General features: G+C 43.8%; 1 protein-coding gene across 1 annotated transcript in view; it reads left to right on the top strand.

Annotated features, from left to right (window-relative positions):
* The window catches only part of RIPOR2 (RHO family interacting cell polarization regulator 2), a 64,511-nt gene that overhangs the window by 23,343 nt on the left and 25,598 nt on the right, over nucleotides 1-15,570 (top strand). The window contains 6 exon segments of the mRNA XM_062621679.1: nucleotides 8,832-8,958; nucleotides 10,202-10,357; nucleotides 11,045-11,123; nucleotides 11,392-11,415; nucleotides 12,449-12,502; nucleotides 15,187-15,336. Coding sequence (XP_062477663.1) covers nucleotides 8,832-8,958; nucleotides 10,202-10,357; nucleotides 11,045-11,123; nucleotides 11,392-11,415; nucleotides 12,449-12,502; nucleotides 15,187-15,336 — 590 coding nt within the window.

Raw genomic sequence — 15,570 nt, 5'->3', positions numbered from 1 at the left:
AGTGCTCTTGTGAGGTGTCGAAAAGATTAAACAAATCCATTGCTGCAATGCTCCTATCTGGGACTAGAATGCTCAGCTTTAAAGATCCTCTGCCCTTAAACATGTAGTTTTGTATCTTAATATTTTAGTGAGCAACATGACATTAAGAAGACCCTTGAAATAGAATGATCAATAAACATCCAGGCCGGTTTAAGTCACCCTAATCCCATGTATTTAAAGAGGAGTAGCAAAGTGTTTGTATCTCATTAGCAACTGAAAGGTTTTAACAACAGTGGTGTTTTACTTTCCTTTCAAGGATGAAAAGCCTGTCTTATTTGTTTAATTTAGCTGGCTCATGCTTATATTAGAGCGTACCTGGAATGGATACCAAGTACAGCTACAATTTGTCTGTCTTGGCTGAAGCGAAACAAATAATCTCTAGAGCAGTCCACTGGTTACCAAAATGATCCTATGTGTCTCTTTGATGCATTTACTTCCCTGCAGATGCAAAGAGGTTGTATGTTCTGCTTGCTGTCCTTGCCCATGCTGCTGCCATCTGCATTAAATGAGAGTTGTAAACAGCAGAAATACTGGTGCCAAGTAATAAAGGAAAGCAGTACTCTTAAGGATGATTTTATATTAAACACTACTGGGTCATTGCTTTTCTCTCCTGCCAGTGAGAAGGTTTTTATGTTCATTGCTTACACAGTCTGAGAAAGTGAAGCCACTCTGCTGCTTGTACTTGACACAAAAATTTAGGTCACTGCTCAGAGTCATCATGGATTTTGACAAAAGACTCCCACTGGAGTTGCATCTATTGATATCAGGGATGACTTACCCTCCTTGTTCTCAGATCATACTCATGGGCTTATCCACCTGTTACTGTTGGTCAGTAAAGGCCAAGGGAGACCACCAGCACCACTCATGGCTTCCTAGGCCTTCCCTACTGCTAATGCTTTCAGAAGTGCAGTACAGGTTGATTGCTTTATGTGATCTGAACTGAGAAACTGAAATTCCACCCAGCATGTGCAATCAGCCAGGCAGTGTTCAGTGGCTTGAGCTGAAAGAGGTAGAGAAGTACCTAGGCTGCTGCTGGACAGAGTAGCTCCCACAGCCTGCTTGGCATCATGCTAGTCTTAGTGCTTAACACAAGATCACTCCTTGTAGTTGATCTCCTAATATAGGGATAGAGAACAGAACAGCACAAAGCCTTCCACCTTTACTACTGGGTAGCACTGCTGAAATGACAGCGTGATTCATTGCTTGTGCAGGTCACTTGCCCTGAATTGGTGTTAGGGAAAGGTGTCTTCAGAGCACAAGAAGATAATTTTCAGTTGATTTTCAGAAATACATTTTCTTTAGGTTACTTGCTGGCACTTGAATGGCAGGGGGGGCTTTGTTTTTAATTAAATCCTTGATTGCCATAACGAATAATCAATGATGAGTAGAATTGGAGCTGACTTCTAATCAAAGATAATTCTGCATAGCGGGGTGGGTTTGAAATGAACGAACGTCAAATCTGATTAGACAGCTGGATTCTGATCCCCCAGCCACATTCATATACACTGTTACAGACCAAATTTTGCTTATCTACACTAATTCCAGCTGGATATGATTGCTCCGTGTTCCTTGTGCTGTAAGGGAATGGCATTAGGGAGGGTACCATGTGGGCTCATGCACACACTCACTCCAGCTGCCAGAGAGAAACAAATGCTGGAACTGGGAAAAAGGAGGTCAGTGACCATGAACCCATCTGTCCTGCACGGGAACCATTTAGGATCATATTTATTTTTCTTGGGTTTATGACAGTGGAATAACTCATTCGCATTTCCCTCTCCTTATGTTTTTGGCATGTGCCGTACCAAGGGTAAGGAGCAATGCTGTGAGTGTTTCTCTTGAGGGGAGGTTAAGCAAAGGAAAGGGCAGTTTGTAGCTCCCCAGCAGGAAAAGTGGGTCATGTACCAGGACCTCTGGTGAAAGAGTAGCAGCAGGAAGAAAGCTAATTGTGGTATAAGACAGAAGGGGTGCTGCTTTTACTTTTGCCACCCCCAGACATTATTTCTGTGCTCGTGAAGTGATGCCAAAGGCAAGTTTTACAGAAAAAATGCAAGATAGAGTTAAAAGTCCCCATGCTGACTTTAGCAGCTAGACTGGTGTGAAAGGTGACTGATGCTTGCTGAATTTATGGAGCTATATTGCAGCGGGAGTATCAGGTATCAGGTCCTATACATTTACAGCCACATACTCTTTACCGTTTTGCTACTGACCTTCACTGTTAGCTTTTTTCTTGCTATTATTATTGCTTTTTGGTTTCTGTACATCCAATTTGGGTAGAAGGAGCAGAACAAACAGCATGAGCTATTCCAGTTGGTAGACAATTTGTGTTTCTGCTCGGAGTGTCTAGTGATGAGCTAGCAAATACTGTAACATTTGAGTCGAAAATGTCTTTACATTCAACATAAAAAATGTTCTTATGGAAATGAGACCATGAAGTACAAGTCTTGCTGTCAGTATCAAGTCTTGGGAAGAACATTATTTGAAACAAAAGGTAAAATTTGGCAACAAAATACCCAAATCTAACATTTTTGTTTCTTAGAAATAGGTAACTGTGCCTTGTGCTCATTCGCAGCAATTTCTGCATGGCAAACTAAAGCCCCCAGCTATGGACTTAAGTAGAGCTATAAAAAATGCATGAGTTGCATAAACACTTCTTTGTGCATTGTAAAAACTGATTCCACACAAACTGAAAGTGTTGAAATGAGACTGATAAAGAATCACCGTAGGTGTCACTGTATATAAAGCAACAGTGACAAGTGAGCACAAAGCCTTTGGAGAGATCCTGCTGGATAGGTGGTGGCAAGGCTTGGATGTCTGTGGCTGGGGAAAAGACCCACCTCAGGCTGCCACCAGGGGCAGGACAAGCTGTGGTGCACTAAACTAAGATTCCTGTTGCTCTAAGAGGTGGGGCAGAAGTTTTCTTCCTTGTGCTGGGGCAGGGATATGTTGCTACCAACACCTTTGATGCCTACCCAAGCATGACCCAGGTGCTCCCAAAACTCCCATTTGAAGGAGAGGGGCCTGTGTCAGCTATAACTCCTTCTCTGTGCAGTGCTGCTCTCTGCAGCCATGCTGGTAAGTCCACGTGGCTCTTGTTCTGTATGCTAAAATTAACATTTGAAGCTCACAGATCTGCTGGCCTTTCACCGGCTGATGTAGGCTTGGGAAGTGTGCTTGTCAGTATAGCCATATGCTGCTATTTAGGAATCTCATAGCCTTGGACTTTGATGGAAAAAATGCAAATGATTTTGTTTTGGTAACCAAGAATAGTTCTTCAGATGGAGCTCACATGCCTGTACAGCTCTGGTGAATGCTACTCTGCACAAGGAAGGAGCAGCCCAGTCACTGGGAGCATAAAATGTGCAATCAAAGCCACAACTCATGTAATCCAGTGACCAGCAGAAGACACCCTTCTACAGGTGCTTCCAGGAGATCCAATCCCACAGAAATGTTCCTGACATATTCAGGAATTACCAGTAGTGCCTATAAGTGTAAAAACTCTTGTGTGAGAATTAAGTTTCATGTGAAAGTTTTTATAATGCTCCTGAGTGTTCTTACCCATATATTATTGTCAATTCTTTATATTAAAAAAACATCCACAAGAATGTCTACATTCTCATCCAAGGTGCATCCTTCTGTGCCTTCTAGGAGTCTAAGAAACATGGAAACCATAAATTCCAGGTGGTTATTTGGGATACTGGCCCTTCTGGCCTCATACTGCCAGGGTGATTCAATTAAGTAAGAAGGAAGAAGTTGGAAACTAAATATTAAAAATTACTAGACTTCAAGCTACAAAAGCAAGTGATACCAGTTGAAGCTGTACTGAATAAGCTCAGCATTGAACCGAGCCTGAGTAAGTTCAGAATTGAGCTTGCTTTTTGGATTTATGAGTGCAAAGCAGAAAGAACTTCCTGGCCTTACGTGACTTCTAGGGTATAACCAGTTTCTTCCCTTACTGGATTTATTCTTTTGGAGGTGCACATTCCTGAATGTGATCTTTCTGCAATTAGAAGTTTTTATCTTTGGCCAGCTAGTCTGATAAACAGAACATACCTTGACATAGATGAAAGAGGGACATCTTTTCTTTCATTACTCAAGAAGATACCACTTAATTTGTTAGACATACCCCAGATTTGCAGATAAGAAATGTTCCTAGCTTGCAAAATAGAATCAGTTGACTTCTGTAGTCATCCACTCACATCAGTTTAGAGAATCCCCTTAGTTTACCTTAACCTAAATAATTACCACCAATTTTTAATGGGCACCCTGCAGAACACAGATCAGCAGAAGGAACAACATACAAACCATCTCACTGTAGGGACTGCAGCTGCTTAGATCCCAAGTGGACCTTGAAACATGTGTCATACAAAAAAATAATACAGGAACAAAGGATTATCAAGGATCCTTTCATTCATTGAGTCCTACCCCTCATTCCTATTCAGTCAAGGATTATGCATAATCCTGAAGTGTCCTTGAAGCCTCTATTCCATGAACCCTCAGCTGCAGAGAGCTCCCTAACAGCCTACAGCAAAACCTAGACCCAGAGCTGTAACCATAGCTCCTACAAGGAGAGAACAGGGGGAATCAAGGACACCATTACCACCAGGATATTCATTGCAGCTTTACATGGTTGCTAGCACATGTGTACCAAACCCAACGTCTCAAAATGTGGTGAATAAAAAATACTATGGGGAAAAAGCAAACCAAAAGGGGCCATGCATAAGTTAGTCTAGATTTAGCACATATGTTTCTGATGGAATTTACCCTCTTTTAGCTTGGATTGATGTCCATGCTGTTTGTCAAATACTTCTGCATTATGGGAGGTGGGGGTTCATGCTGAAGGTGATGAAGAGAGGGCAGCCCTATAGATGTGATGGCCTTGATGGTCCCTTCCCCTCTCATTAACTCAGGCTCAGCTGTTTTCCCATTTCCAGACTGAAAGGAGAGCTGGGAAAGGGGACTTTTATTTCCCTGGGGACAGAGACATCATCAATTATCTGCCATTCCCTGCTGCAAGCTGTCAGAGAATAGGGCAGGGAAAGAGTACTGATAGGATTTCACCTTATCCCTTGACTCACTGATGGGCTCATCATTCAACTGCCATGCACTTAGCACGGGCAGTACTAATTATATTAATTATGTTTCTGCATTAGCAGTAAGCAGACTGGTGCCTTTTTAAAATGAAACATTGGTGGTTCATTAGCTAGATAGATTTAAAAATGTAAGCATGGTCAGTGCATCCTCTGCTGAGGTGGATCTCTCAAATCTCAAAGGCATTTAATATCATTTTAGATGTTCAATATGCTTTATATTGAGAGCAAAGCTTATGCTGTATCTAGAAGAGAGGAGCATTATGTCATATAACTACTAAATGTAGACTTAGAAACTTGATCGCTACATTGGAGTACCGCCAAAATCCCCTCAGTAGTGTTCATCTGTAGGGATACCAGTCAGGTCAGTAGAAGATCCCTGTAGACTGAGCCTTACTGAAATTATACTAGTGACTGTATCTATGCACAGAAACAGAATACAACTGTATTATTAAATGCAGAGGTAGGTCTATTTAGTTGATAGCACAAAGGCCTGGAAATGGTTTAAGAGGCAAAGTATATTACAACAATGTGACAAATACTCATTACTCAAAATGTCTTTGCTAGATGCAGGTATCATAAATAATCCAGTGACGTGGTGCCCATATGCAGCTGGTGTCTATGTGAGTCTGGGCTAAGAGGCTGCTGCTGGTGGAGTCAGTGTTATTTTGTAAGGTCAGTTGGAAGTATTTGAGATGTCAACAATGTAAGTTTAAATCTCAAGAACAGATTGTGTTTGTACAGTAGGGTCAACCTCTAATCTGACAAACTGAAAAGTAACTGGGAGATTTCATCAGTTCCAACTCTGTTACCTCCTTTAATCACAGTTTTCTTCTGTACAGAAACCAAACATACATTAATCACTAAGATTATATATAATATATCGAGAGTACAAGCCTATCTGCACTCTGAGTTCTGACCATTTTATGCTAAAGCAAAGCAAAAGCAGCTCCAGGCAGGTCTACAATTTGCATTTCAATTGCGCTTATTCCACACTTCCTTCTGGTATCTCTGGGAAAGTCTTAGCTACTAAAGCATTGCAAAGCCATCTGAGTGCTTGAGCAAAATAAAGAAAATAAGTAAATTCCTTTTCCAAAATTATTAAGTTTTTAAGTTTACCCAAAGGAAAACCAAAACACTTCCATTCTCTCTGCACATGGTCACATTTGGACACAAAGATTTTGTTCAGCGGGAAACCCATTCATCTTTCATTCACATTAATACAGAACATATTAATTGTGTGGAAGACGTTAGCATTTTGAGTTTTGTATCTAAAGTAATTATATTTTTATAGCAAATGTGATCATGATTAGCACCCAGCCTCAAGCTGGTTTTATTCCTCTTATTTTTTGAGGAATGGCTGATGTTTATGCATTTAAATCTCCTCTGACTGTCAGTGTTGTTTAGCTTCTGCCCTCATAGGTCTCCAGCTGCTGTCAGGATGTGTGTTAATCATCCTATCAAACGATGCAAGCACTGAACGCTTGCAAGGGATTTTCTGCTCCTTGGCTCTCTGGACCCACTTTTAATGCAAATCCTTGTATGCAAATAGGAGCATTCGGCACGCAGCTTAACCATCTTCGGGTTATTTGCAAAACCAAAGGGAACTTGCTAGACAGACTCCCAGAGTACTGTGATGGGGTGGTTTCCGCTTTGTCTCGCAGGAGCTGGTTCTCGGTTGGGTTTGAACTGTCAGACTGGCATGGGTGGATGCTGTGCCATCTACTGGGATGTGAGGTGTGACCCTGGGAGCTGCAAAGTAGCTTCAGCCAGGTGCTGGGTAGCTGCAAGCCTAAGCAGAGCTCAGCTCTGCAGAGGTGTGCCGAGAGCCTAAGGGTGCTAGGGGTGAGTATAGGGCCAAATTTGGGCACTCACTGACTGAAGAATCAGGTATCTCCAGCTGTGGCTTGAGCATGTTTACCTCTGTGCAAGTTAGCTAAAGTGCATCCTCACTGCAGTTTCTCCAGAGCCTGCAGACAGAACTGGCCTTAATTGCAATTGCAGCCCATGTGGTTTGCCTACTCACATGCCCACTGCAGCCCTTGCTTCCAAAACAGAAAGAGGTACACTGTTTTGACTGTGCAATAGAGAAAGCTTCACATTACTACTAGCGCTGGCAATGCAAGGACTGAAAGAAGTATTCCTAGCAGAGCTCTTGCAGAAATACTCCTGATAAAGCAGCACTTCAGGCAATGCAGTCCTCTCCACAGAGAAGCAGTAGCTAGCCATTACACCTACTGCCACCTCAAAGAGTATTTGCCCAGCTTAGTGCTGCTAATTAAACATAACTGGATGGGGCACAGTGTTTCCCCACGTTTGCTTTCTCTGGTGAGTGTTTGCCATGCAGGAGCCATGTAGCTTTGGCGCTTATCTTTAATAAATAGGCTTGATTGTGAAGGTTTACATCGTAAATCTGTCACCTTCACAGGTGAGTGTTTTTTTGGGCGCTTGTGATCATTCCTCATCTGTGAGGATGAGAGGATGATTTAGACTGTCACCTCCTCAGCCTGCAGGTCATGGTCTCACCAGGCATCATCTCCATTGCCTGCAGCTCCAGCCCCTGCCACACCATACTGCCTTGGCACCAAACTCACCCCTTGACCCAGCTGTTGGAGAGAAATGAACTGGGACCATCTGGGTCCAGCATTGGAGTTATCGAACCATAGAACTGTTTGGTTTGGAAGGCACCTTAAAGCTCATCTAGTTCCAACCCCACCTGCTGTAGGCTGGGACACCTCACACTAGATCAGGTTGCTCAAAGCCCCATCCAACCTGGCCTTGAACACTGCCAGGGATGGGGCAGCCACAACTTCACTGGGAAATTTGTTCCAGTGTCTCATCACCCTCATAGTAGAGGAAGAGGGAAGCATCCCCCCTTTACCCTCATGGCAACAGCAAGTTGATGGAGCTGTTACGAACCATGCCACTTGTTTGCTATTTCTGTGCTGGTTGAAATCACCTTAGTTTGGTGTAGATGCTGAGATGGGCACTGGAAATGAGTAAACACACAGAGCAGGGGCTTCTTCTCAACATGCTGAAGCCCCCTCCCAAATGTGTGATATGCAGAGAATATGGTACCTGGAGCTTGTTTACTCTCATTGATGCTGTTTGCTCTCATGATGGAGGGCATCCCTTTCTCATGGAATGCTGCAGCTGTGCATATACTCACTGCATCTTCCTTCTCAGCAGCCAGGTGGGAACAGCCATGGGGAAAAGGAGCAAGGATCAAAGGGGAGCTGCAGGACTTGACTCATGCTGAATGATCCCTCTTTTCAAAATTTTATTATATGCAATATCATTTTGCAGTGATGGTGAGTGCACCCTAAGAGCTCTGCACCCTCCCAGAGTAATCTCCAGGACACCCTGATGTAGCAGATGGGGACACCAGAACTGGAGGAGAAGCATGCCAGGCATGGCAGATATCAGGGATGGCACTGGGACTAGTTCCTAGTCCCACAGTTAGACCCTCTTGGTGTCTTGGCACATTTTCAGTAGATCCTGGGCTGTAAGTCAGAAGTTAAAATCGGACCATTTTATTTTTGGGTCAGGACAATTTGGCAATGCAAACAGATTCGTGCCCTGGCTCACAGCGCCTCCTGGGATTTGGTTACCCCTTACCATAACTAATGGACACCAGGCAGCCCCAGCCTCACTGCCTGCCTCTTATCCTCCTCCATCACTGACCTGCTTTCTGTTGTTTTTCAGGAATATCATCCAGGCTCCCTGAAATCATGTCAATAGGATCACACTCATTCTCTCCAGGAGGTCCTAATGGGATTATTAGAAGCCAGTCTTTCGCTGGTTTCAGCGGGCTTCAGGAGAGACGCTCCAGGCAAGTGCTGTGCTTTCTAAGGGGAATTTCCAAGTTGGGTCCTAAGGGAGCACTGGGGTTTAGGGGTGAAGGTGGAAAAGAGGTGAGAGAAGACTGCCTTCTCCCTGACTTGTGAGAGGAAATCTAGGCAAAAATCTTTCTATGTATTGTTTGCATAATCAAGCTGTTACCATCTACCTTAACTACCCAAGTGCCTGTTTGCCTCTCCCCCATTAATGCAGGGCTTCCTCACAGGCCTCAGAGCTGTGAGAGCATTTCAGAGAATCATTTTAATTTACTAAGTTATGCAGTGATCTTTTCAACATGAGACATGTGCTGGAACACAATACGCTACCCACCGCCCCCAGTTTAAGACTGTTCCTGCCTAAAAGACAGTTTTTTCCATTGCAGTGCTGCTATGCATTCGAAACACCTCTGTTTCCCTTGCAGGGCTGCCTGCCTTCATGCCCTGCTTGAAACAGGGCAGAGGTTAGCTTTAGAGCCTTTCCTTGCACTACCCTTTAGCTAGACAGGATTTAGGGCTTTGAATCAGGCACTTAGCAAGTTATCCAGTCCCCAGTGCCCCCAGAGGCTACTTTACAATTAATTTTATCTTGTGGAAATCACTATCTCCTGGTGCCGGACCACCAGTTAGCAGCTGAGGAACAGCAGGCAAAGGGCCGCCTCCTGTTGTCAGGTCAAGCCAGCAATGGTTGTTAGATGCTGACCTGTCCCCAGGAGATTCACTTATACGTAGCACAACTATTCTCCCTCTTCATACAGAGCTAAATATGGTCCATGCTCAAGACCAGAGGCGTGATGCTGTCCTCCAGAGGCACTCTTAACTGAGCCAAATCTTCCTTAGGAGCCCCCACATTTTATGGCACAGATTATCTGGGCTCCCTTGTGTTTCTTGTACCTGGATGTAGCTCAGCTCTTTTATGGCTGTGGCTGAGCAATGTGAGGCAGGACAGGCATGGTATAAGACAGAGAAACGTCTGATGAGCCTCACAGTCAGCGTGGCATTTCCAGACCTGCATTCATATCTCAGGAAGGCAACTGGCACATCAAAAGCCTACAGCGCATGTCCCGGGCTGCTCAGACCTCTTAACCTGTAAACAAACACAGTCCTTCAACTGGCAGACACAGCACCAGATTCCTTTCTGCTAGCAGAGATAATATCAGAAGATTTCTCCTAGCTACGCCTCCCTTGAGACGGTTGTGATTTATAGGGATTTCCTCCTCTTTGATGTTCATTTTGCAGGTGTAACTCCTTTATTGAAAATTCCTCTGCACTCAAGAAGCCCCAAGCAAAGGTGAAGAAAATGCATAATTTGGGCCACAAGAACAGCACCACGCCCAAAGAGCCCCAGCCTAAAAGGATGGAAGAGGTCTACCGAGCCCTGAAGAGTGGCCTGGAGTAAGAGCCTTTATCCTGCTTCTGATTGACACTTCCTGTGGCATTTTATAGCCTAGAGAAATGTATCACAGGAACAGGGATCCTTAACTGTAGGAGAGGAGCATATACCTATTGGAGCCTGGATTATAACACTTAGGATCTGAAATACTTGCATGGGAAACAGGAATACAGGGGACAGAAACCCATTTCCACTGAAATTGCTAGGAAAGCTCCCAAAGGCTGGGGTTTCAAAATCAGATTATTTTTTCTTTACTCTGAATTTCTTAGAATCCTACTAAAAATAGATTTCTTAGAATCCTATCTCCTTTGAGATAACATCCCAGACGATAACCGGGCTTTAACCAGCCAGATACAAGGGCAGTAACTGGAAGGCACCAGCCCACAAAGTAAGCAGCAGATTAGCAAACTTGAAACTGGCTGTTCAGTGAGAGGAGAACACCAAGCTAAGTAAGTGCTATACACAGCTAATATACAGCTAAAACACAGCTAAATACTTGGCTCCTATTTATTCCCCCGAAAGCAGCAGGGAGCTGCATTTAGGACAGGTTGATGTGGATGAGCTCTTGTCTGAAAACATATCCAGTAAAGAAAGACATTTGTTGGAGAGATTTTCTTTTAGGATGATCAGCAGCCAGCTCACTGTGTGCTGCAGAGTTCATGCGTCCTTTCTCTGGCTTGTGTTTACAGTGAGTATCTGGAAGTTCACCAGACAGAGCTGGATAAGTTGACTACTCAGTTAAAAGACATGAAAAGAAACTCACGCCTGGTACGTGTAATGCTTTTTCATTGTGTGAATGCACAGTGAACCTCCTCGAGGTGCTGGGGCAGCCAGGGGGTGGGAGTGGGATACTGAGACATTGCACTGATGCTCTTCTTCTCTTCCAGCCCTGGTCTTATTTGTGACCAATTTCTGATTTCTGTTGACTGACAAATGTTACTTTCTCACGGTCCATCAAATTTCTCATAGTTCATCAAGTTTCTCATAGTGCTGTTATGCTGCAAAATTAATCACAGTTTTGTGCTTTCTGTTGCAGGGAGTCCTGTACGATTTAGATAAGGTATGTTACTCCCTTTGACACTGGTTTTGCAAGGAAGTTAGTACCCTTACAGTATATAGGTAGCTGGCATGGGAAACCTCTCAGCCAGATCTAATGGTCAGGCCAGCACTGCTGAGGGAGAAGTTATCTGACAATTTGCTCTTGGAAAGGAAGAAGTCCCACTCCCCTCCTCTTCCCAGGGATATTATCCAGAACCTCTGGCAACCAGCTGTGCTCACTAACCCAGCATCAAACTTACCTTTTCAGCCCTGTCACAGGGTCCATCAAGTTAAACAAGCTCTGGGACAACCACACGGAAGGAAGGAGACCCCTGCGCAGGGGAGGAGGGAGACAGAGGAATGAGACCTCCTATTGCTGTCAGCTGCCAGCCATTAAAGCTGTCACCTTCTGCAGCATGGCCCTGCCAGATCCAGGTGTCTGGGAGGCTGGCACAGGCACCCCAGGAGGGTCTTGTGGGAGCCGGGTCAAGCCCTGGCTCATCCCTGCTCCTGCCAGTTCCTGGTTAGGAAAAGCTGGACATATTTCTCCCTGCAGGAAAATTTGGGTGAAACAAAAAGGAAACTTTAAAAAATGTTTCCTGAACAAGTCTGGCTTTTTTTTTCAGTCAAAATGCCAGGCCTGGTTTTGCTGTCAGAAAGTGTTTGCTAAGGAAGAGAATGGAGTTTGAAATGCAAAATCTGATCAATTTTAATACTGGTTTTCAAAGTTCTTGAAAGTACAGTATTTTGGGTTAAAAAGGCTCTCTGCGTTTGTTTGTTTGTTTTCTCATTTAAAAGTTTTAAAAACTAGAGGAATCCCATCGAAGACAACCCCTTTTTGAAAATATATTAGGCGCGCAAGTCAGTGAATTCTGCTGTCAGCAGCAGATTAATGGTAGCAAGGTGGGCCAGCTGATTCCAGATTCAAGGGCACTGAAACCCTCTGTGTTTTGAGGAGTCATCTCTCAGATCCATGGGGACTAGCAGAGAAAGTGTGGTGGTGTTTTACTGATTTGTTTCATGTGCCTCACCCTCTACCTCTTCCTCTCCTCCAGCAAATCAAAGCAGTCGAAAGATATATGAGAAGGCTGGAGTTCCACATTAGCAAGGTAATGAGCACTCCTATCCTCTTTCTTCTGCATCTGCTCCTATGTTATTATGAAAACAAACCTTTGGCCTCCTGCTGCCCCTCTTCTCCAGGGAGGCTCACTTGATGAAGCCTCTCCCAGATTCAGTATTTTTACTGTGATGGGCTGGTCATCAGAGCCAAAGAAAGGCTTCCACATGGTTTGTAGTCCCTGAGGTGCAGCCGTGCCCTGAAACACTCCCACCCACTGTTAGTACAGAGAGAACATAGGGTTTGACACTGGCTGGGAAAATCTATCTCAGTGCACGCTTTTTGTTAAACTATAGGTAGAAGGAGAGTTGCATCTGAAAGTAATTTAATTCAACAATTGTCTCTACCATACGCAGCAGCTAGATTGGATTTATTCCTGGATTTCACTGCTAACGCTTTTGCTGCATGGTTTGGGGCCCACGTCCACTTGATCACATCAGTGAGAGTATTCAGTAGAGGTACTTGTGACTAATACATTTTACAGCCGGGCAAAATCCATGGCATGTATTCTTCTACTTATAAACATATCTGCTAGTGATTAGTTGCTTTTCTGAGCCTGACAAAAGAATGAATTATTTTTGATGGATGAAATGTCTTTAGAGAGTCATTTGAAAAGCATTCATGCAGCTTGAAGTGCTCCAATTATAACAACCCATCCATACCTTTCACTTTGAGTTTTCTCTTGCTCTTGGAGCTAGAAAAAAAATATAAATCATAAGGCAATAGACTGAGATTTTGTTCCCCAAACCACCTTCTCTCTTGCTGGCAACATGAATGGCAAAATTAGTGCTTAAAAAACATTTCTTTCCAAGTCCTTCCCACTCCAGCCTGCTTGGATTTAATGGCTTCTGGGCTTATTATAGGACTGAAAAGCACTGAACACAAGGGGTAATGCTGGTCAGGATTACTCAAGCTTGCTGAGTACATTAGTTCACTTTCTGTAACCCACAACAACAGAGACAAAAGGAACTGAGCTGTGCTGTGCTGTGTTAAAGCTTACAGGCTTGGGCAGGTAAAGAAACATCTCTCTTTGCAATCATAAAATGGTTTGTGTTGGAAAGGACCTTAAAATCATCCAGTTCCAACCACCCTGCCCTGGGCAGGGACACCTCACACTTAACCATGTTGCCCAAGGCTCTGTCCAATAGAGAAGGTCTTTTTCAGCAGCACCGAATCAGAGCCAGAGCAATGCATTCTGCCCCATTCCATAGAGAAACCAAAATGAGGGAAGTGGGAAGCACAGCAGCAGAGCCTGTGTATTTAGGGGGCAGATGAGCATGCCCTAGCCATGTACACATGGGCAGGGCACAACATCAACCCTAGGCAAACACTTCACCCTGATGGCAGAAGTAAATACCAAGTGACAGCTATTTATAGTGGCTGTCTTTAGCTTGCTGACTTACAAAAGACATAGCAGTGACTCCAAGAGGCTTATTTTGTAACTTTGAAATGGTAAAATGCTACCTGTGCCCCCATTACCCTTTGCTGAACTCTTTCAATTTGCAAAGCAGTCCCTGTTTTGGTTAGCGATCCCTCAAGTCAGAGGCTTCAGACATCAGGTATCCAAGCTAGCCTTGGAAAAAAACTTAAGGCTTTGAAGCTGTCAGGAAGACCAGTCCCGTTCCAAACAAATAAGCAACAGCACATTTTGTTAGAGGTTAAACAAGGCTTAGAATATGGGATTTGGAACATCCCTGGATTGTTGCATCAGCCTTATCTCTAGTGCAGCAACAAAAAGTCATACATTAACAAGTCAAGGTACTGGATGCGTTCATAGAGAGAAATTCTGCTGGGAAACATATACATTCACCAGCTATACCACTGTGGACTCTTCCTGAACCTCTCAGATGGAATAAATATATACATTTAGAGCAGGGATTAGAGGGAAAAGGGAAACCAAAGCTTGAGCCATGTAAATCCATTGCACTCTGAAGCTGGATCCAGGTGAGCAGCGTGTGACTAGGTTTTGCAAAACTTCCAGAGTGCTTACGAAATGTTGGGTGCCCAAGTCACGGCAAAGGAGTTTAACAAGATGACAAGGAAATTATTAGCCTGAGGGGCTGAAGTTCAATTTGACATCAGCTGTTTCTAAGCCCCTTACTTGTGCTGATTCTGACTATGACTCCCAGTTTCTGGAGGATGGGCAGTGAGAATTGCAAAAATCACTTCCACTTTCCAACACTACTTATTGGTCAAATACTGCAACAGCTTTGATGCACAGCTGACCTTAGCAATACGGAAGACATTGCTGGCCCTGTTAAATGTGCCATTTAATGCATCCAATCCAATTTGGCAGTGTGAGCATTGCAGTTGCCTTTGAAAGAGTTTTTCCACACCAGTATATTTGAGAGGCTTGCTGCATGCCTGCTCTACAGTTACGATTGCACATAACCCCACGTATGGGGGAAAGGGAGATGCTATGGTTAAAGGCAAGCAGGGCAAACAGGTGAATTGCTGGCAGCATTTACTGTAATGAGATTTTTACATTGGAAGTGATTTTTATCTTGTGTTTCTTTTTCACAGACTGTAACAGTATCACAGCTTCATTTGCTCAGCCCCTCCATTGGAGCTAACCGCTTGGCTGAGTTTCCTTACAATGCAAATGACTTCATGGCTGGTTTTATTTTGATGGGGTTCTTGTTTTTTTTTCCAATACACTTTCCTTTTTCCCACTAGGTGGATGAGCTTTATGAAGCCTATTGTATCCAAAGACGTCTCTGCGATGGTGCCAGCAAAATGAAACAAGCCTTTGCAATGTCTCCTGCCAGCAAAGCAGCTCGGGAGAGTTTAACTGAAATCAACAGGAGTTACAAGGAGTACACAGAGGTACAGCCTCATCAGTTTGCTCTTTTTGCTCTCATGCTGTTTGAAGGCCATGGGAACTTTGCCACTGGTTTCAGGGAGAATTTCATCCAAATAAAGGGATCAAAAGCAAACTCAGCAAAGAATTATTACTTATTTGTCTTCAACTCGATACCTAGTGAGTTAGAGAGGGTACATGGGCCCAGCAAGTTCCTTGAAATAATAATGTTTATGCTCTATGAGAGCAGGGTTACACCC

The sequence above is a fragment of the Pezoporus occidentalis genome, unplaced genomic scaffold, assembly GCF_034315485.1.
Source record: "Pezoporus occidentalis ecotype Australia unplaced genomic scaffold, CSIRO_AGI_Poc_V1 ctg231, whole genome shotgun sequence".
Classification (NCBI taxonomy): Eukaryota; Metazoa; Chordata; class Aves; order Psittaciformes; family Psittacidae; genus Pezoporus; species Pezoporus occidentalis.
This window is presented reverse-complemented; position numbering and strand designations above follow the sequence as displayed.